General features: G+C 64.1%; 1 protein-coding gene across 4 annotated transcripts in view; it reads left to right on the top strand.

Annotated features, from left to right (window-relative positions):
• Positions 1-281: 281 nt before the first annotated feature.
• Positions 282-19,711, top strand: part of ATP2B3 (ATPase plasma membrane Ca2+ transporting 3) — a 37,715-nt gene continuing 18,285 nt past the window's right edge. For 2 of the 4 annotated variants that reach the window (XM_056108678.1, XM_056108680.1), the window contains exons 1-12: positions 282-521; positions 11,229-11,520; positions 13,254-13,451; positions 13,543-13,800; positions 13,885-14,010; positions 14,258-14,383; positions 14,765-14,872; positions 15,854-15,895; positions 16,601-16,765; positions 16,854-17,068; positions 17,394-17,636; positions 18,111-18,352. In XM_056108678.1, the coding sequence (XP_055964653.1) occupies positions 11,331-11,520; positions 13,254-13,451; positions 13,543-13,800; positions 13,885-14,010; positions 14,258-14,383; positions 14,765-14,872; positions 15,854-15,895; positions 16,601-16,765; positions 16,854-17,068; positions 17,394-17,636; positions 18,111-18,352 (1,913 nt within the window). In that variant the 5' untranslated portion in view covers positions 282-521; positions 11,229-11,330. The remainder of the gene's footprint in view (positions 522-11,228; positions 11,521-13,253; positions 13,452-13,542; positions 13,801-13,884; positions 14,011-14,257; positions 14,384-14,764; positions 14,873-15,853; positions 15,896-16,600; positions 16,766-16,853; positions 17,069-17,393; positions 17,637-18,110; positions 18,353-19,711) is intronic. The other 2 variants (XM_056108679.1, XM_056108681.1) reach the window with 1 other exon arrangement.

The following is a 19,711-nucleotide window of genomic DNA, read 5'->3' as shown; positions in this document are numbered from 1 at the left end:
CAGGGCCCAGGGACGGCCTAGGCCGAGGCACGGTCCGAGGGCTGCACAGGCCGGGGCTGCACGGGTGTCGCCAGGACCCCCGGCCTCACAGCGGCACCTAGCAACCTGCCGAGCAGCACCCACGGGGGTGACTGGGCGGCCTGAAGGGCGCGGCCGGGTGCGCGGCTCGGGAGCCCCGCGGCCCCCGCACCGCGCACCGCCCCCCGCGCCCGCTCCCTCCTCCCCGCGCCTCCCCCCTCCGCGCTCACTCCCTCTCGCCTCCTCCCTCCGGCGCTCTCAGAGCTGCGGCTGGAGCCGAGCGCGCCGCGTCGCCCGCCACCGCCGGTGCGGAGCGTGGGGAGCGCTCGGCCGCGGCTCTCGCCTCGGAGGGTCGCGGAGGGTCGCGCCCCGCGCCCCGGCCCAGGCGCCCTGAGCCGCGGGCCTTTGGGTGCCTGGAAGCGGATCGGTGCCCGCCCGGCGCTCGCCGCAGCGCCAGCGCCCGCCGGAGCTGAGGCCGCCGCGGCGGCCGTGCCCATGACCGGGTAAGTGGTGCCCGGGGCGCACGGGCGCCTCGTCGGTGGGCGCGGGCGCGGGCGCGGGCGGGAGGCCCGGGCCGGCAGGTGCCGAGGGCGGCAGGTGGGGGGGACGCGGATCCCCGTTAGTGGCACCTGCGCTCCGCGCCAGGCCTGCGTGTCCTTGCGGCGCCGCGGCAGAGCGTCACCCCGGGGGGCCCCGGGTCGGCCTGGGGCGGGGGTGCCCCGCACCCGCACCCGCACCCGCACCCAGCGCTCTGCATCCCGCGCGCACGCGCATCTCCGGCGGGGGAATGGCCGCGGGGGGCTGTGGGCCGGGTCGCGGGAGGGCGCAGCTCGGACTCCGGGAGGCCGCGCGCACGCCGTGCCCCCGGCGGCCTCCCCCCGTGCCGCCCTCCCCCGGGCCAGGTGCGCGCTGAGTGGCCCTCACAGGCGCGTTCCCACGGGGTCCTCCGCGTGCCCACACGCCCGCGCAACGGAGCGCTGCAGGGGCGAGCCCAGGGCGCCGCCGTTACCGCAGCCAGCCCTGGGGACAGCTGCCCCCCACCACCCTCTGCGCGACCTTGGCCTCAGTCTTCCCAACCTTCGGGGCTGGGGCTGCTGGAATTTGGAGCGCCCCAGGCTCCCGCAGGCTCTGTCCTGCTTCTGCCTGCAGTCCCAGGGCCCCTCAGCTTGACACCAGACACTTCCCAGCCAGGCCAGGGTCGGTGGAGCCCCTCAGTCCCCAAGAGCACGCCCTGGGGGGGTCTCCCACCTAAGTGCACTGATGCATCTGCCAGGCCCGTGTCTCCCTCACCCCCAGCTAGGTTCCCCTAGGTACCCCCAGCTCCCTCACTGGGAGCCCCTTTGAGCTGGCACACTCCCGACCTTGACTAATCACCTGCTGAGGAGCGCCAGGCCTGGGTTCTGTCCCTGTTTCTCAGGTGGGCACGTGGAGGCCCCGCGAGGGGAAGGGGCTTAGCCCTTGGATCGCGGGATGGGTGGATGGCTGGAGATTGCCGCCCCCCCCCCCGCCCCAGGGCCCGGGGCCTGAAATTTCCCCACACACTCCGGACCCAGTTTATACACCCTAGCCGAGCCTCTCCATCAAGGCCGGGAGCCAGCGTCGCCAACATCCGCACTTGCCCTGCCGGGAACATGCGGCCCCAGGTCTGCAAGGCAGCAGGAGTCCCGCCTTCCCTGGCCAGCAGGGGGCGCTGCCCAGGGCAGCCAAGGGCCAAGGGTGGAGCTGGGCCCTGGAGCTTGGACCAGAGAGAGGCCAGGGCCAGGCTGATGTGGCGCTGCCCTCGGTGGGTCCTGCGGCCATCCTGGGGGAGGCAGAGGGCCAAAGGCACAGCTGTTCTTCACTAGACCCACCTGCACTGTGCCCGGCACTGCCAGGCTGTGGGGGTGACACAGGTGGACATGGGGCAGTGTGGGAAGGGGATTACAAAGAGCCAGAAGGAGAGCCTGTCCTTTGGGGAAGGAAGCCCCAGAGGGGAAGATCTGGGGTGCCGGGATGGCAGGGACAGAGGAGGCGGTGGCGGTTGCCCAGGCCTAAGAAGCGGGAAGGCACAGCTTCCATGGCACCTCGAGGCCTGCTGACATTCGTGACCTTGGCCAAGTCCCTTCCCTGTTCATGGCCTGGGAGGGTCGGGGCGGTTTCGAACTGCGTCTGCTGCTGACATTTCAGGCTCTGAGCTGGAGCGGAGCTTCTAAGGCTGAATCATTTGTCAGCCCCAGAGCGGGGAGAGGCCGGGCGCTGAGTCTGTGCGCACTTGCCATCACAGAAGAAATGTGGTCGGGGGGGGGGGGGGCCGGGGTCAGCCGCGGGCTTCTCTGCTGTGGGAGGGGCGCTGGCCAGGGTCCCTGGGGCTTTCTGAGAGCTGAAACCCGCACCTGGCCGCCTCTGCCCTTTGAACTCAGCGCGCAGCTGGTCAGCTGAGGGCTGCAGCCTCTGTCAGCCTCCACTGGCCGGCAGGACTGTGGTAATGGCATTAACACTCAGCCTGTGCCGAGGCCCACTTCCAGGGCTTGGAAACACTTGTTCCGTTCCGGGAACCCCTGGCAGCAGCCAGGACCACTCGGGAGATTTCATCCATTTCATGCATGAGGAGACTGAGGCTAAGAAAGGTCACTAGCCCAAGGCCACACAGCCAGTAGGCAGTGACACCTGGACTGCCACCCAGGCCATTGGGCTCCCACATCTGGTGTGCGCCCAGCGGCTGGCTCTGTCGTCGTGGGATGCCATGACACTTCCGGTCCCAGGAAGACTCTGTGGGCCTGGTGTGGACTCAGCTGTGACCAAAGAGGGGCACATGCTGCCCAGGAGCCTCAGCGAAGTCATCTCTGAGGTGGGCCCAGGCAGGATGCCGCGGCCGGCACCCAGGACCCGCCCCGTCCCTTCTCCCTTCCCAGAGGCCATGCCGGGCCCACCCCTGCAGGCACACCTTCTGCTGGGTGGGAGGCTCTGGAAGGCAGCCCAGGAGCAGCTGCCAAACCACCCAGGCCTGTGGGGTGGCACAGCGGGAAAGCTGGAACCGGTAGCCACACCTGCCTGGGTAGCCAAGGTGGGGAAGGGGACCAAGGCAAGGTCACCTAGCTGAGGAGGGGTAGGAGCTGGACGCAAGGCCCGGGTGGCAGAAAGGCTTGGTGCATGGAGGTGTCCCGATCAGATTAGAGCTGTGCCACGGTGGGGCGGGGTGGGGGGTGGCAGTCGGCGCCCAGAGCTGCCTGGTCATTCTGTCGTGGTGTCTCTCAGACTCGAATTTGGTCTTTCTCGGGCCGCAGTCCCTGGCACTTTCCAGAACTCTGCTTGTGAGGCAATGTGATGACAGTGAAGGAAAACGCAAGATTGCTTGTCGGGGGGTACCGCCACCTCTTCAGTGTCCAGTGGCCATTGTGCGGGACGGTGAGGACTGCGAATGTTTCCCTCCTTCCGGAAGGCTCAGTGTGGTGTCTGGAGCAGCTTTAGGCCCAGCGTGTGCCCAAGTCAAACGCAGACCCTGGGGGCACTCCCAAGCGGCCCCTCCCCAAAGGTTCCTTCCAGTGGAGGCGCTCAAGCAAACGGCCCTTCCATGGAGGGGCCCGTGGGCAAGGGGGTGAGAGGGAGAGGAATACTGGGAGGCGACTGTGTCCGCTGGCCGCCCCTGCTGCTCTAGCCTGTGCCCGCCCCTCCCTGGACACCCATAGCGGCCCCCGTGGCCGAGTGTCCATGTTACTGCATTTGCTTCTGCTCTGTGGTCTCTGCATCGGGTGTTTATTGCCACGGCTGTAATTATGCCACGGCCCAATTGTGTAATCTGCTTTCCACTTCACATAAGCATTTTCTGTATTAATGTAATCCCTTCCGAAATGAATGCTTTTTTCAAAATGGCTCTAGTTGAATTTTGTTGTGTGAGGCTTCCTGCGTGAGGCCTGGGCGAAGCGCGCGCTACGCAGCGGCCACTGCAGCGGAGTGGGGCACTCACGGGCTGTAATTACAATTTGTAATGGCTGCACAATATTCTCTCAAGAGATTGTCATTCACTTAATTATTTGGCTATTTGTGGAGATCCAGGCTGCCGGGACCGTTTGGCTGACGCGGGGCTCTGCCGAGCATCTTGGGGGGCGGGCGTGGTAAAGCCAGGCCTGTCCGAGGAGGCAGTGCCCAGACAGATGTGCCTCCTGCCAAAAGGTCCGCCCAAGGGCTTCTGGGGTGCAGCTGATGGCGGCTCTGGCGGCCTTGCCAGTCTTCGGCAGAGGGGAAAAAAAGCAAGTCGGAACCCTGGCCTTTGCTCTCTCTCCGTTTAATGGCTCGTGGGCGTGTGCACTGCTTGGCCGCCTTATTAATCGCATCCCTGCGCTCCTGCGCCCAGCGACTTGTCTCGTCCCGACCTCGCCCCGCCGCCGAGGTCCCGGCTTTCTCTTGGGGATTGGAACTGAAGGTTCGACATGAAAGATGGAGACAATTTCCAGACTTGTTGCAAATGACTTGAACATCTCTTTGTTCTTTGCTATGCCATTCTTCTTATGTGCTCGGTAAACACTATATCCAGCAGCCTCCATTACCTCTTGGGCCTGCTGGGCCCCGGCACTGTTTCTGGGGTGGGGGGCATCTGCCAGAGAGCAGGGCTGGGGGCGGGGGTTCATCCTTAGCACTTTAACCCTTTAATCCAGAGATGTGGACCAGGCTTTCTGCAAAATGATCAATGTTTTCTCCTCTGGGCTGCGTGGGGGCATGGTGACATGTGTGAGAGCACACATACACACCCCAATCAAACTTGATTTGCAGCAACACTTGGTTGCTAAACGTGCTCTCCGGGGGATGCCATTTGCTGGACCTGTTTAATCCAGAGGGAATTTGTCTTGGGGAAGAAGATGGTGCGGAGCTTGGACACAACCTTTTCCTGGCTGCTGATTTGCAGCGAAGTCTTTGGCCCCTGTCTAGTCAGCCTGTGCCGGACTGTCGGCCTGTGTGAGCATCCAGGAGGGGAGTCTCAAGGAGTACCAGCCTGGCCCAAGGTCTCAGAGCCCTCACGGGTGGGAGGAGCACCTTCCCTGGTGTCACCCACAGGGACCTCAGCCCCAGCCGTCCCACTCCCAGGCTACTGTGTCAGCAGGTGCCTGGGGTGAGGGAGAGGCGCCCCACATGACACGGGCCTGGAGCCGAAGGCAGGAAGTGATGCCCCGGCTCAGAGTCAACCTGAAGGACCCCATGAGTCGGGTTTGCCCACCAAGGCCCTGGGCTTGGCAGCTGGACGGTCGGGATGTGGTGGCCCTCTGAACCGTCCGAACCACCACTCCCAGCCTGCTGGGCTGCTGCCATCGTGCAGTTCCCTGGACCTCTCCTCAGCTTTTCCCTGGGGTTCCTGGGAAGGATACAGCTGGGTGCTGGGCGGTTGCTTGACTCGGGGGGGGGTGCTCATGGGGGGTCTCCCAGGTCACTACCTTTGTCTCAACCAGGCCCCAGGTGCAGTCTGTCACACCAAAGTGGGGAGCCTTCCCTAAGGCCCCCTTGTTCCTCTAGGATCCAGGATGGGGACCATGGGGTCTGTGGCCAGGAGACACACTTGTGTCCTGCCAGTCTGCTCTTTGCTTGCCCTCAGCCTCCAGCTGTCTGTAATTTCCTTAATTATCCCTTTCAGCCTTGGCTGCTTCCGGTGGCTGGTAGCTGGGTCCGGGATTGGCAACTGGCAGGAACAGAGAGTGTGGTACCTCGGACAGAACTGGGGAGACTGAGACGGGGGGACAGGGACCCAGGGGACCCACCATAACCCAACCCAAGCTCCTGTTTTCTGCCCCTTTGAGCCCCAAAGCAGACCTCCAGGCCTAGCCAGGGACCTCAGGGTCCCTGTCCATGTCATGCTCGGCCAGGCAGGCCCCAGGCCCTTTGCAGCCGCCCCTGTAGAGAGGAAGGAGGCAGCTGGTGGTGGAGGTGGAAAGTGGCTTGGGGGGCTCTGCTGCAATGCAGGCGTGCCCCGCAGCATGCAACCCCCCCACCCCTGCCCGGCTCTCCACATCCCGCGCCTGCGCAGCTCGCTCTAATTGGATAATTAGTGTCATCGTGCCTGGCTCCTGGCAAGAAACAAGTGACAGCCCTCCCAGGGCACTCTTGTGACCCCCGGAACACTCCAAGGGCCCAGCCAGAAGGGGGAAGTGGGAAGGGCTCTGGAGGAACGTGAACTACCCTGCAGAGGGCTGGTCAGGTACATCTGTGGACCAGGAGGAGTGCAGGGTGCTCAGTAGGGGGCCGGGGAGCCAGAGCAGCCTGATGGGTGGAGTGAGCCTCCAGGGCATGGCAGGGCGTTCTTAGAGCCCGTGGCAAGCTTACCAGGAGGAAGAAGGATGGGGATCGGGAAAGGGGGCCCTGAGATGTGGAGTGGAAAGCCTGTGTCCCCAGACCCACTGTTTTTGGTCTGGGGCCACTGAGTGGAGGTGGCCCCACCGCTGGAGACAAACCTGATACAGGCCGGAACCTTGACTGAGCTCCCGAATGACCCTAGCTCTCAAGAGCACATGAGCATGCCCCATGCCACCGGCTAGCTACCTTCCCGGCCAGTGCAGTTCTCCATCTGCAATCAACCTTGTGGCCTTGGGGTTGACAGTCAACCTCTGGGGTGCCAGGGAGGTGGGCATGGGGCTCCTAGGTCCCAGGCAGTTAGAGGCTGAGCTGGCCTCCGGCATGCAGGGAGATGCCCCGGGTGAGAGCGGGTCACAGACACCCAACTCAGGGAGGCAGCCGTTTGAAGAGCACTGGCAGATTTCCTACGGCTGGTCCCCAGGGTTTCAAGTCATTTGCCACGCACGGGACCACGAGCTGGCCCAAGGAAGTTGCTCTTGTCTTCACGGGGCATCGTAGCCAACAGTGAGGACAGAGGGCCAGGACAGAGGGCCTTCCATTTCCCCCCAAGAATCCCTGGGGCTGTCCAAGAACAAGCTATCTCTGGAAGCTATCCCTGGCCCTCCTGGTCACACTGTGGGCAACGTCACCACCAGCTGATGACAATACACTGAAGCAAAATCTAAAGGAGGGCCGCTCAGGAGGCCTCCAGTTCTGCCTGCCCTCCTGGAACCTTCTAGGGTGTGGGTGGGGGTGTGGGAAGCTCCAGGCACAGGGCATGAACCGTGGCGCCAGGCATCAGCAAGCCGGTCTCTCTCTGCCCTGCCTCTTCTCTGCCATTAGATGGGGCAGCCACTGTCTAAGCAGGATGAAGGTGCTGACCAAGGTCCCTTGGCCCCGGGTGTGCGTGGGTTCTGTGGAGTCGTGCCCGGCAGTGACACTTGTCATTGCAGCAGCTGTGACCAGTGTGGCCAGTGTCCGGACCTGTTTGGGACTATAATCACGGTCGTAGCCAGGTGGCAAGCGACGGATCGGCTACATCGTTTGGGGCATCGGATTTGGGGCCTTCAGAGAGTATTGCAGCCACCAGCCATGCCCAGAACCTGGCCTGGTCCCGTCGCCCGAGCTCCTTCGTCCCCAGGGAACCCCGCCTCCCACCCTCCTGCCACGCTCCCCAGTGCCCCGCTGCCGTCTCTGCCTCTGGCCACTCCTTCTGTGCCGTGTTCTCATCCGGGCGCCGCTGGGCAGACTTCCCTCCCCTCACCAAGGGGATGCCACCTGCAGCGTGTGGGTGCGTGTGCCGCCCTGGCTTAGCTGCGTGCGGTCCGGGGCGGCCTCTGGGTCTGGGCCCCCTCCTGGCTCCTCTGAACACGGGCGGGCTGCCAAGCCCTCTTCCGGCTCCTGCTTCTAATGTGCGAGCCCCCACCTAGAACCTGGCTTGCTGGCTCCCGCGTCGTCCGTGGATGGCTTGGCAGAAAACGCTCTTCACAAGGAGGTGCCACATTACTTTCTCTGTTGGAGCTTGTTGGCACTGGAGGACCCGGGGCCCTCTCGAGAGCCCCTGAAGGCAGGCAGATGTGTGTGCTCAAGTGCAGCTGGGCCTCCGACCTTGGGGAAGGGGGGTGCCGCCTCTGGCTGGGAGGTCCTGGCCAGCATGTCTCGTGGCCAGAACCAAAGATCGGCTTAAGGAGTCCGGAATCCAGAGAGATCAAGTCCAATTCCCTGGAGGTGGCCGGGGCCCAGGAGGGACAGCGCCCAAGGTCACCCGCCCCGAGGTGGGGGCTGAATCTGGTCGGGCTCTGGATCTGGCCACCTCCAGATTCTAGAATCCTCCCTAGACTGACGCCGAAGAGCAGGGCTTTGCGATGCCCACCACCTTGCCACGTGGGACATGCTCGGGGGTTCACGGGGTGAGGGGGGGTGTGCGCGAGGGTTGCAGGTCCCTGGCCTGTTGTTATTGTCTTTGCCCAAAGCTGTTCTCCACACCAGCCACTCGGGGTGTGCGCAGATTGTACCAGGAACAACAGAAAGGGGGGCAAGACGGGGGCTAGCCCTTTGAATCTGTTTTCTCCTTTTTCTCTCCTTTTTCCCCATCCTCCTCCCTGCTGGAGCCGTGAGGCCAGGCGCTGCAGTGACAGTGTCTGTGAAATATTAATGAGGCTGGTCTAGGTGTCCGCTCCTTCCTGCTGCCTGCGCAGCTCAGGGTCAGGAAAGCAGGTGTGGGTAGGAGGGGGTTAAAGACGGTGGGCTGATGTTGGCCGCAGAGAGCGGGGGGCGCTGCGTGGCCCCCTGTGTGTCGACCCGGCCGGGCTCTCAGAGGTTCACGCTGGTTGAGCAGCGGCCTGTGGCGTAAAGGATTCCCCGCAGGCTGAGTGGGGGTCCCAAGACTGATGGGCAGATGGTTCTCTACGGGCACCTCACCCTTCTTCCTCGCGTGTGGTCCCACTGGGGCCCTGGGGGCTTGTCCTTGTCACCAGCTGTCAGGCAGGAGGACGGAAAGGACAGCCTGGGCTCCCTGCCGCCACTTGGGTGCTGGCACTTGAGTGGCAGCTGTGCCCAGGCCTCACTGACACAAATGGGCAGTACCCCAGCTTGCTCTGAATGGGACTTGGGCAAAAGGGATGTGGCAGAGGCTCAGCTGAGCCCTGGGCTTCGGGGCAGCATTTCTATAAAGGTGAGGCTGGCTGTGGGTTGGATGGCGGGAAAGCCAAGCGGGGGGCGGGGGCGCCTCCCTCCTGCCACCTGCCATGGCTTCTTGGAATGTGGACGGCGGAGACTCATGAACATCCCCTGGCCTCAGTTTACCCATCTGGGAAATGGAAAGGAGATACCTCTTGCCCTTACGGGGTGTCCCTAAGAGTGGGGTTGTAAGAGAGCAGGGGGATCCTAGCACATTCAGGAAGCTTCTTACCCTGGGCCTGGAGGGAGAGATGTCAGGAGGCCATGTGGCAGATGCTGGCAACAGGAAAGGGGTATCCTGGCTTTGAGGTGGGGGTGTAGACAGTCACTCGGCCTGGGGGTCCAGGCTGCGCTGGGGAAAGGGTGTGGAAGCAGGGGCCAGCATCCCGTGGAGAGCTGCCCCCCGCCTCGTGTTGGCCAGTTGGGGCCAGGCAGGAGCGAGGCTTATTATGAAATGATGGCGATCTAGGTGTGAGCGACGAGAGGGAGCCACAGTGTCCACAGTAGCCGGCTGCTGCCCCTTCTGGCCCCAGAGACATGGGCGGCCCATAGCTTTTCTACATCCCTGCCAGCAGTGCGGGGAGACAGGGAGGTGGGGGGCACCTGGGACTCCCCCGGGGTTTGCCGCCTGCCTCTCCCCTGCCCCTGCAGTCATGAGTTACTGCAGCCAGGCAATCACCTTGAAAACTAAGCAGGTCACAGAAGAGCCCCCCCAGTTCCTATATCCCGGAAAGAAGCCTTCCCCAGCCTCGCTGTTGGCCTCTGGCCCTCACTCCTGCTTGGCCCCAACCGGTCAACATGGCGGGGGGCTCTCCATGGGCCTCTGCTTCTACACCCTTGCCCCAGCGGAGCCTGGACCCCCAGTCCAGGTGCTGGGGGCCCGTTCACTCTGGGCTGCTTGAGTGGCACCCCACATGCTCATAGCCCTTTGGGGGACCCCTTCTGGCAGCTTTGAGCTCCAGGAAGGCACAGGGCTGGCGGCCTGGGTCTCGGGGGCAGAGAAAGGGGAGGTGCACCACAGACCACCTTTCTTAGCGAGGAAGGGAAGGGCTGTGGGGGCGGCAGAGAAAGCCAGGGCAGGGGTGCCATGGAAACGGCAGTGACCGTGAAGTGGGAGGCTGCTGCCAACCTCACCAGCGTGGGCAAGGAGCCCCCGTCTGCACCATGCATCTATCTCACCAGGATGCCCCCAGCCCCGCAGCCATGGGCAGTGGGAGCACCACCAGGAGGGATGACTCCGGCCCACTTCCCAGAGGTGCCCCCTGTGCCTACCCCACACCAGGGGCCTGCGTGGGGATGCGGGGCTCCACGAATGAGATGGCGGGGGGCATTGGCAAGAGGGGGGCTGCAGAACACCACGGTAAGTCAGGTGTGCAAAGCGGCCTCTCTGGACAGTGTAGCGCAGCAGTGAGTGCCACGGGGGCTTCAGGACTTGGAGACGAGCTTGGCAGGGAGGGCTCCAGCAGCTGGCTGGTGTGCAGGCCATGGCCTTGGGGTTCTTCCGCTCCTGCATGGGGGAAGTGCCGCGGGACACACTCAGATCGCTCCCATCTGCTCTCCTTGGACACCGAGAAGGCCGCAGGCAGGTTGATGTGGTGGTGAGCGACAGTCCCTGTCCATCCCTGCAGGAGAGCCCAGGTGCTGAGTTCGGGGGGTACGAGAGAGGGACCCCAGCTGGGGGGCAGCAGGCTGTATGTGGCCGAGTCACCAGGTGACCGCGGACTCTGTCCCGGGACCCCCTCTTCCTTCTCCCGCTCTCTTGCTCCCCGCTCTAGCTTCCTGGCCCCCCTCATCCTGCTGAGACCTGGCGCTCTGCGACCCTGCACAGCCCCAGGCCTAAGAGGGCAGGAGGCCGCCGGAAGCCAGCGCCTGGCATCTCTGGCAGGGCCTGCTGCCTGGGTGGGTCTTAATCAGGCAAGAGCTGGTGGCAGCAGGGCCAGGACAAGGCTGCTGCTGCTCCGTCTCCACCTGTCACCCTGCCTCAGTGTGGCTTCCCCAATGGATCTGGGGGGGGGGGGCCGAGGGCCTCCAGAGCCTCGCCAGCATGCCCGGACAATTCTTCCTGCCACAGCAGACCTTCGCTTTGGGCGCAGTGCTCCTGCTGGCCAGGACCGAGGGGGTGGGCTGAGGCGCCCGCCTGCCTGGGCAGTGACGTGCACCTCGGGGCCGCTTGGCAGGGCATGTTCTCAATCTCCGCCTCAACTGTGCGCCTGGCTTCTTGCCTCCCTCCCCCCCAGGTGTCTGCGGCTGGCCACGGCCCCACTCCCCCGCCACTCTCGTACCAGTTGGGGTGCTGGGACCTCGGTGGCCTCCTGTTCCTAGCTGAGAGGCTGGGCAGGATGGACGAAATGGCCAACAGTTCCATCGAGTCCCACCCCAAGGCCCCCCAGCCGGGGGGCTTCGGGTGCACCCTAGCTGAGCTGCGCTCGCTCATGGAGCTCCGTGGGGCCGAGGCCCTGCAGAAGATTGAAGAAGCCTATGGGGACGTCAACGGGCTCTGCCGGCGGCTAAAGACCTCGCCCACCGAGGGTAAGTGAGGGCCGCGAGCCCCCACTCCGCCTTCCACCCCTGCCGTTTTCCCCAAGCCGAGAGGCATGCTCCTCTTGGGGGTGGACCGGAGAGGGGAGCGATGAGCGTGTGCTGGCCGCCGGGCTCCCGAGCCCTTCCCACGCAGCTCTTGCAAGAAATGTGCTGGCGGAGAAAGGCCGGGCCCAGCCGCGTGCGCCTTCCACGGGCTTGAGCGCAGGGGAGGAGGGGGAGGAAGTGGGTGGCCCGGAATGGTGGGCCCCGGGCACCCAGGGTGCTGAGCGGAGGTGGCACAGCCCTGCCCATCCTGAGTGCATGGAGAGCTGGGGGCAGGTTCTCTAGAGGGTGCCAGGTCCAGCTGGCACCTCCCTGGCACGGCTATTCTCGGCCAGCACTGATTGATCTCAGCTCCCTTGTCCCCTGGGCCTTGGCCGGCTGATCTCTCTCTGTACAGGCAGCAAAGCCAGGTAAAGGGTGCTGCCCAGCAAACGACGTCTCGCCTTACCCCCTCGTGGCCCTGTCCCCTAGGATTTGGGGCCCAGGGGGTGGGGGTGGGTGGGAGCCAAGGTCTAGTGCCGGTCAAGGTTCCAGCCTTCCCCAAATAAAAGGAAGCGGCAGATTGAGCTGGGGGCGGTGGCTCAGTCTGGCAGGCCTCGTTAGCGTCTGAAATGTCAAGGCCTCTGGAGAGCGGCCTGGTGAAGGGCAGACAGGGGCCGGGTGGGCCGCATGGGAGCGGTGGAGGGATCTCGCCTGAGCACTGCCCCCTGCCCAGGACACCTGCCGACTTTGGCCTTGACTTCTCTCCCTCGTCCGGCTCCCCGCAGCCCGAGCTCCCCATGGCCCCAGCTGACCATGCAGAGTGGCGTTCAACTCTGGGCACTGCCATGGAGGAGTCTCAGAGCAACTCTCGGACCATGGTTACTGGCAGGCCCCGTGGGCCCCTGGGCCCCGTCCCTTCTCCTGTCTGGCCTGGAAAGGGGGGCTGAATTAGCTGGGAGCCACGCAGTGTGGTCCTAATCCCATTCTAATGGCGTCTGGCCTCTGTGTCCATGCCAACCAGAGAGCCCAGGCTGCCATGGGCAGTGGCAGCACACAGAGCTGTGGGTGCTCTGGAGAGGCTCAGTGAATAGCCCAGTACAGACAGCTGAGTCCCTGGCCCTCGGGAACGGAACCTCCGAGCCTGAGAAGGACAGGCACAGCTGGGGCCGTGGGGGGAGGACGGCGCTCTGGGCTCGCTCTGCTCGGCCCCTCCTGACCCAGCAGCCCCTCAGATATGGGTCTGGGCGGCAGGCTCCCCGGGTGGGGGCCCCTTTGCCTAGGCTGGTCTCTAGGGCAGGAGGCCTGGGCGGTGTGGGGGGCACTGATCCCTAACGCTCAAGCCCCTCAGCTGCTCCAAAGTTGGCAGCATGGCTGTGCGTGTCATTCCAGTCACCATAGAGACGGGCAGCAGCTGGCGCTGCTCAGGGCTGGCGCCTCCACAAGTCACGGCAGGTGTGGGGGGCTGGCAGCTGTCTCGCGGGGCAGCCAGGAGGGCACGGCAGGGGGCACCTGCCTTCCCTGTCTCTTCTGCGGCCACCTCGGGGTTTCTCCCTGCGTTGGGGGCCCCCTCCTCTTGCTTCCCCCTTCCCAGATCTGCAGCAAGGCACAGGCCAGAGGGGTGGGGACTCTTGGGAGCAGCGAGGTGGGGGTGGCCAGCCATTGGTGCTGCTGCCTCCTGACCCACGTGTCCACGCCAGGTCTGGCAGACAATGCCAACGACTTGGAGAAGCGCAGGCAGATCTACGGGCAGAACTTCATCCCCCCGAAGCAGCCCAAGACCTTCCTGCAGCTGGTGTGGGAGGCCCTACAGGACGTGACCCTCATCATCCTGGAGGTGGCGGCCATCGTGTCCCTGGGACTCTCCTTCTACGCGCCGCCTGGGGAGGAGAGCGAAGGTGAGCGCGTGGGAGCCAGCGGGCCGGGAGAGGCGGCTGGCAGGGCCTCTCCGCCATCGCCCCCACTGCCTGTCCCTCCTGTCCCGCTCAGCGTGCGGCAACGTGTCGGCTGGGGCGGAGGACGAGGGCGAGGCGGAGGCCGGCTGGATCGAGGGTGCGGCCATACTGCTCAGCGTCATCTGTGTGGTGCTGGTCACGGCCTTCAATGACTGGAGCAAGGAGAAGCAGTTCCGAGGTCTCCAGAGCCGCATTGAGCAGGAGCAGAAATTCACCGTCATTCGCAATGGGCAGCTTCTGCAGATCCCCGTGGCTACCCTGGTGGTGGGGGACATCGCGCAGGTCAAGTACGGTGAGTGTGCGCAGTGTGCGATCCCCTGGGCCCGGGGCCAGAGGAGGCGATGACCCGGGTCGCCCCATGATCCGCCTGCTGCAGGGGACCTGCTGCCGGCCGATGGCGTGCTTATCCAGGGCAACGACCTGAAGATCGACGAGAGCTCGCTGACTGGGGAGTCCGACCATGTGCGCAAGGCAGCTGACAAGGACCCCATGCTGCTCTCAGGTGAGGGGCAGTGAAACCCCGAAAGGGCCTGGGGGCAGCACAGTGTCTTCCTAGCTTAGCCTTTCCAGAATGTTCCAGCTCAGCCATGTGCGGGCCCGCAGGAAGATAGATGGAAAGGCCCAGCAGGATGTGATTTCAAATGCGGCCTCCGAGGGCCTCTGAGTGCGCCGTCCACACCCCTGGGCACTCCGGGAGAAATCCTGTAGATGCCAGCCGCAGTCTCCAACTTTCGGTGTTGCTGTGCCAGGCACTCACGTCATGGAAGGTTCTGGAAGAATGGTGGTGACTGCTGTTGGTGTGAACTCCCAGACAGGGATCATCTTCACTTTGCTCGGGGCCGGCGGAGAGGAGGAGGACAAGAAGGAGAAGAAAGGTTAGGCTGGACCTGCTCGCGGCTCCTGAGAGCCGGCCATCGCGATGGGGGGGGCCCTCTTTCAGGGTCGGTGCCCCTGGGGCGGGAGAAGTCATCCCAGCAGCCAAGAATAGGTGGAGCCTGGAGCCAGATGAGGGGGACTCCTGGGCGTGCGGAACTGGACTCCCTCAAGGATGTCCGAGCCTCAGCGGGGATGGGGCGCTGCTTGACCGGGACATCAGGCTGGCCACAGAGCCAGAGCACACTGGGAGGGTGCGGGGCGCCCCAGGTCAGTGAGAGATGACAGGGGACCCCTGTCTTGGGTAGTCTGGGTCTGGGAACTGTGCCAGCCGCCCCAGACCCCCTGCTGCACCTTGGCCACACCATCCCCCTCTCCTGCAGGACTCGGCCCACAGGAGGGCGAGGGGTGGGTAGGCGAACCCCGGCCCCCTCCCCCCGGAAGTCCGGCTGATCTGGCCGCGCGGCCCTCCACCGACACCCCGACGGCCGGTTAGCAGGGGACCCTCCAGGCTCGCTCCTGGGGTTGCGGGACACCTTTGTGGACTCACCCCCTTCCCTTAAGTCAGGCCCAGCCCAACTGCCCCCAGGCCCCTCCTCCCAGCTCCCCGTCCCCTCCCTTGCTCAGCGGGCCTTGGGAGGGTTTGTAAAGGGGTGCCCATCTCTGCACCAGGTCCTGTGCCCCCACTCTCCCTCTGTGTCCTGCCCCCTCCCCACCCTCTTGCCTGCTGGCTTTGACCCTGAGTCTCCCTTCAGCCCGGGGCACCCTCCTTCCCCTCTTCCCGTCCTGCTGAGCCGGCCCCTCCACCCTCTCTCCGGGGCCCCCGGGCCCGTGCCTTTTCTCTGTGCTGTCCCACCCCTCCCCTCTGGCTGTCTCCACCCTGCACCCCACTCGGCACCCCCACGGGGGCCCCAGAGCAGACGGCGCTGCCCGGAGCTGCCTCCTTCTGTTCCTGGGGCCCAGTGGCCCATGCTGCTGCGGGGTGGCGGCAGATCTGGCTGTGGATCCGCCAGCAGACGTGGCCCCCCGGACAACACATCAAAGCGCTGTGCCACCTGCTGCTTCCTGGCCCAGAGTCCTGTGCCGGCGGACTCGGGGGCCCTCAGAAACCGGAAGCAAGAGCAGCCGTACCTTCTGGGAGCACCTTCATCCTCCGTTGGGGTTCCCCAACGGACAGGCCTGGGTCCCTGCCTCCCACCGCGCTGCACGCATGCCTGAGTTTGTCCCCAGAGCTCCCGTAGCCCAAGTGCCTTGCCTCTGCCCTCTGGCCACCCCCTGCTGCCTCCTGCTGCCGCATCCCTAGCCCCCCCCAGTGCTGACTCTGGAGGGAGGACCCTGCAAACCATGTTGCTGGGAGCAGACAGCTGGCGACTCCCCTTCCAGACACAGGGTGTACCCGCGAGCCCTCCACACTGCTCCATGCCCATGGGTGTCCTTATGTCTCTGTGTCTGTTGCCCCTCTTCCATTGTAGGCAAGCAGCAGGATGGGGCCGTGGACAGTGGCCAGAGCAAAGGTAATGGTCCGTGCATGGGGGGGCGGGGGTAGGGGTGCCACAAGGAGCAGCTCTTAGCTAGCAGGTGAGTGGGGCCGTCTCCCCTGGGGCACACCGGGGAAGCTGGGCCCAGCGTGGGGCGGGGGGTGGAACAAAGCGAAAGCTGTGGGTGGGAGGTCACTTCCAGGCCCTGGGAGTGTGGGCCATTAACGCTCTCTCTCGTCCAGAGTCCTGGACCTGGGCAGTCACGTGTACCACAGGGGACCCAGGGCCACCAGGGCAGGCGGCATTACTGGGTGGGAGGGGCCAGAGGGACAGGGCAGCCGAGCGACTGGCAACCAGGCTGTCCCTTTCTCTCTTGGGTGGGGATGGACAGGACCTCGTGGGCCAGTGCTGCCGGACAGAGAGTGTGTGAGGTGACAGAGGTGACAAAGGCAGCAGGAGTTTGGGGAGGAGAGTGGCCCAAGGTGTGGCCTTAGGGGGGCGTCAGGGCACGTGGGGCTCGGGGGAGAGTGCTGGACACCCTTCGCTCACTGAGTGTGCTCTGGGTAATTGAACAGTCTCGGGTTCAGGGCGACCCCGCATCTGTGTGCCTCTGCCTGTCCTTCCCCTGGACGCCCCCGGGACCGTGCGGGCTAGTCCTGGCATCTCTGGAGGGCTTGGGCTTGCGACAGAGGGGGGAGATGCTGCCACCCTGCACACACGCCGTGCCTCCTGTGTGTGCAGCCAAGAAGCAGGCGGGCGCGGCCGCCATGGAGATGCAGCCCCTGAAGAGTGCGGAGGGCGGCGAGCTGGAGGAGCGGGAGAAGAAGAAGGCCAGCGCGCCCCGGAAGGAGAAGTCCGTGCTGCAGGGCAAGCTCACCAAGCTGGCCGTGCAGATCGGAAAAGCAGGTGGGCACAGCGCCGATCGGGGACTGCTCTCTGGGCTGTCCCCCTCCCACGGCCCTGACCGCGTCTGTCCCTCCTGCCCGGTGTGCAGGGCTGGTGATGTCGGCCATCACTGTCATCATCCTGGTCCTGTACTTCGTCATCAAGACCTTCGTCTTCGAGGGCCGGGTGTGGCTGGCGGAGTGCACCCCTGTTTACGTGCAGTACTTCGTGAAGTTCTTCATCATCGGGGTCACTGTGCTGGTGGTGGCTGTTCCCGAGGGCTTGCCGCTAGCGGTCACCATATCCTTAGCGTATTCTGTCAAGGTACCAGCAGTGCACCCAGCGCCTAGGGGGGCATGGAGCCAGGAACGGGCTGGGAAAAAAACCTGGGTTCCAGCAGGGGAGGGCTCATCGGTACCCCGGGAACAGCAGCATGAGCACAAGAATTCGGGGGACACCAGGGGCAGGAAAGGCGGAGACGGATGGAGGCCAGGGATGCTGGAGGCAGAGGAGCGAGGAGGGGGCCGCAGGGAGCATGTCCAGTCTGCCCCTCCACAGCTTGCAGGAGTCCAGATACCACACACAGCCACCACCGGGTCCCCAGTGGCTCCTCAGCCCCCTTCCAGGAACCCCTCTGTGCCCCTCACAGAAAATGATGAAGGACAACAACCTGGTCCGGCACCTGGACGCCTGTGAGACCATGGGCAACGCCACAGCCATCTGCTCCGACAAGACAGGCACGCTCACCACCAACCGCATGACCGTGGTCCAGGCCTATCTCGGGGACACCCACTACAAAGAGGTCCCGGCACCCAGCGCCCTGAACCCCAATATTCTCGAGCTCCTGGTCCACGCTATCTCCATCAACAGTGCCTACACCACGAAAATCCTAGTGAGCAGGGCGCGTGGCCCCGGGCTGGTGCGGGGCTGCCCCGCGGGGCTCTCGGAACTAGTGAGGAGGCTCATGGGCCCCTCACGTGAGTGGCCCCTGAGGAGTACTGTGCACTGAGCACTGCTGGGAGCACTCCTAAGTAGCCCCTGGGCACATCCCAGGGTCAGTGCTAAGGGGAGCCCCTTGTGAAAGAAAGAAGTCTGGGGGCTGGACAAAGAGCAAAGGGACTAAGGCACTGCTGCCTCCTCCAAACCCTGCCAGGAACGATCCCTGAGCACGGAGCCAGGAGTCAGCCCTGAGCACTTCCAAACCAAAATAGAGAAAGAAATATTTTAAAAAACTGTTAAACAGAACCTGACTAGATTCCAGGGTGCGGACCAGTTGGTTGTGGATGATCTGTTCGAGCCCCGGGGCGTGGGGGGAAGCCGCCATGTGCCATGGGGAGCCCCTCGCAGCACTGCTTCTCGTCCCCAGCCTCCAGAGAAGGAAGGTGGCCTCCCGCGCCAGGTGGGCAACAAGACCGAGTGTGCCCTGCTGGGCTTCGTCCTCGACCTGCAGTGTGACTCCCAGCCCGTGCGGGAGCAGATGCCCGAAGACAAGCTGTACAAGGTGTATACCTTCAACTCGGTGCGCAAGTCCATGAGCACCGTCATCCGCACGCCCCGGGGCGGCTTCCGCCTCTTCAGCAAGGGCGCCTCGGAGATCCTGCTGAAAAAGTTAGTGTCAGCATCCCCGCCCATCGCCACCCCCCACATCCCAGACATTGGTATCATCCTCCCCCACCCCTCTCCCCGGCCCCTGGTAATACGAGTGCTTCCAGTCCGGCTTTGCCACTTCCAGACTTTTCCTAGCCATGAGTGCACACAGGGCCGAGTGGACTCAGTTCCCAGGGCGAGTTTGTGGGTCACCCAGCTGGTGGGCCTTTTCCTGACTGCATAATATTCCATGCCAAGGCCAGCCCTGTTGACCATCCTTTCTTGGGACAGTGCCACTCTGCTGTCAGGAACCCGAGGTGATGAGAAACACATCTCTGAACTCAGAGCACTTATCAGTGCTCACAGCCACAGTTTACAAGGGAAGAGGTTGGGGTATGCGGGGCAACACATGTGGCTTTGGGAGAGCGAGGCTGTCTCGGGGAGGTGCAGCCCCATTCTACATTACTCGCCTGTGTCACTTGCTGCTTGCCGCCATCATTATCACAGTCATCCAGGCCCCTAAGGGAGATGTCACACTGCGGTTTCTATAGAGACCATACCCAGAGCTGCAAAGCCTGGTGACATCTAGGGGACGACCAGGAATACCCAGCATGCTCAGGGCCCCATGCAGTGCCAAGAGAGAGTCAGGTCCCCATACATGCCAGGCCAGTGCTCTGCCACTTACACATCTGACAGGCATTTATTGAGCCCCTCCACCCACACCCCATGCAGCCGGCTGGCCTCAGTAAGGGCGATGCACGTCCCCTGCCATCTTTTCAATTGTTTGTCTTGAGTTGGTTCTTGGGGTCCTCACCCACCAGCCAAGGTTGCCCACACCTCTCGGTGCTAAGGTGTACAGGGGGACCTGTTCTTCCTTGTGGGTTTCTGAACTGGTTGGACTTAATTACACCCCAGTAAAATAGCCAGGAGAGGCGGCCTGCCCATCCCCTAGTGCCCCAGCCCCCGGGTGCCTCTCTCCAGAGCTGCCTGCTGGGGGGCGAGCGGCAAGAGACCTTCCTCCCCAAGCCTTCTGCTGGGTCCCCATGGCTGGGCTTCTCTGATGTGCTCCCCCCAAAAAAGCCCAACTTCTATTGACTTTATTTTTAGGGGGCCACACTTGGCATTGCTCAGGGCTGACTCCTGGCTGTGTGCTCCGGGATCCCTCCTGGCAGGTTTGAAGGACCATAGGTAGTGCCAGGGATCAAACCTGACCTGGCCACATGCCAGGCAAACACCTTCACCTGCTGTCTCTCCAGACCCCCAAAGCCCAAATTCTGCAACTGGGCTCTGGGTCTCAGCCAGGCTCAACTCTTCTCTGCTGCAAGAACTGGAAGCAGTTTCTCCCTGCCCATGGTCCTCAGTTTCCCCTGTGCCGTAGCC

This window comes from Sorex fumeus, unplaced genomic scaffold (genome assembly GCF_029834395.1).
Source record: "Sorex fumeus unplaced genomic scaffold, SorFum_2.1 ptg000232l, whole genome shotgun sequence".
NCBI lineage: Eukaryota > Metazoa > Chordata > Mammalia > Eulipotyphla > Soricidae > Sorex > Sorex fumeus.
Note: the sequence above shows the minus strand (reverse complement) of the source record. Positions and strands in the feature narration are given on the sequence as shown.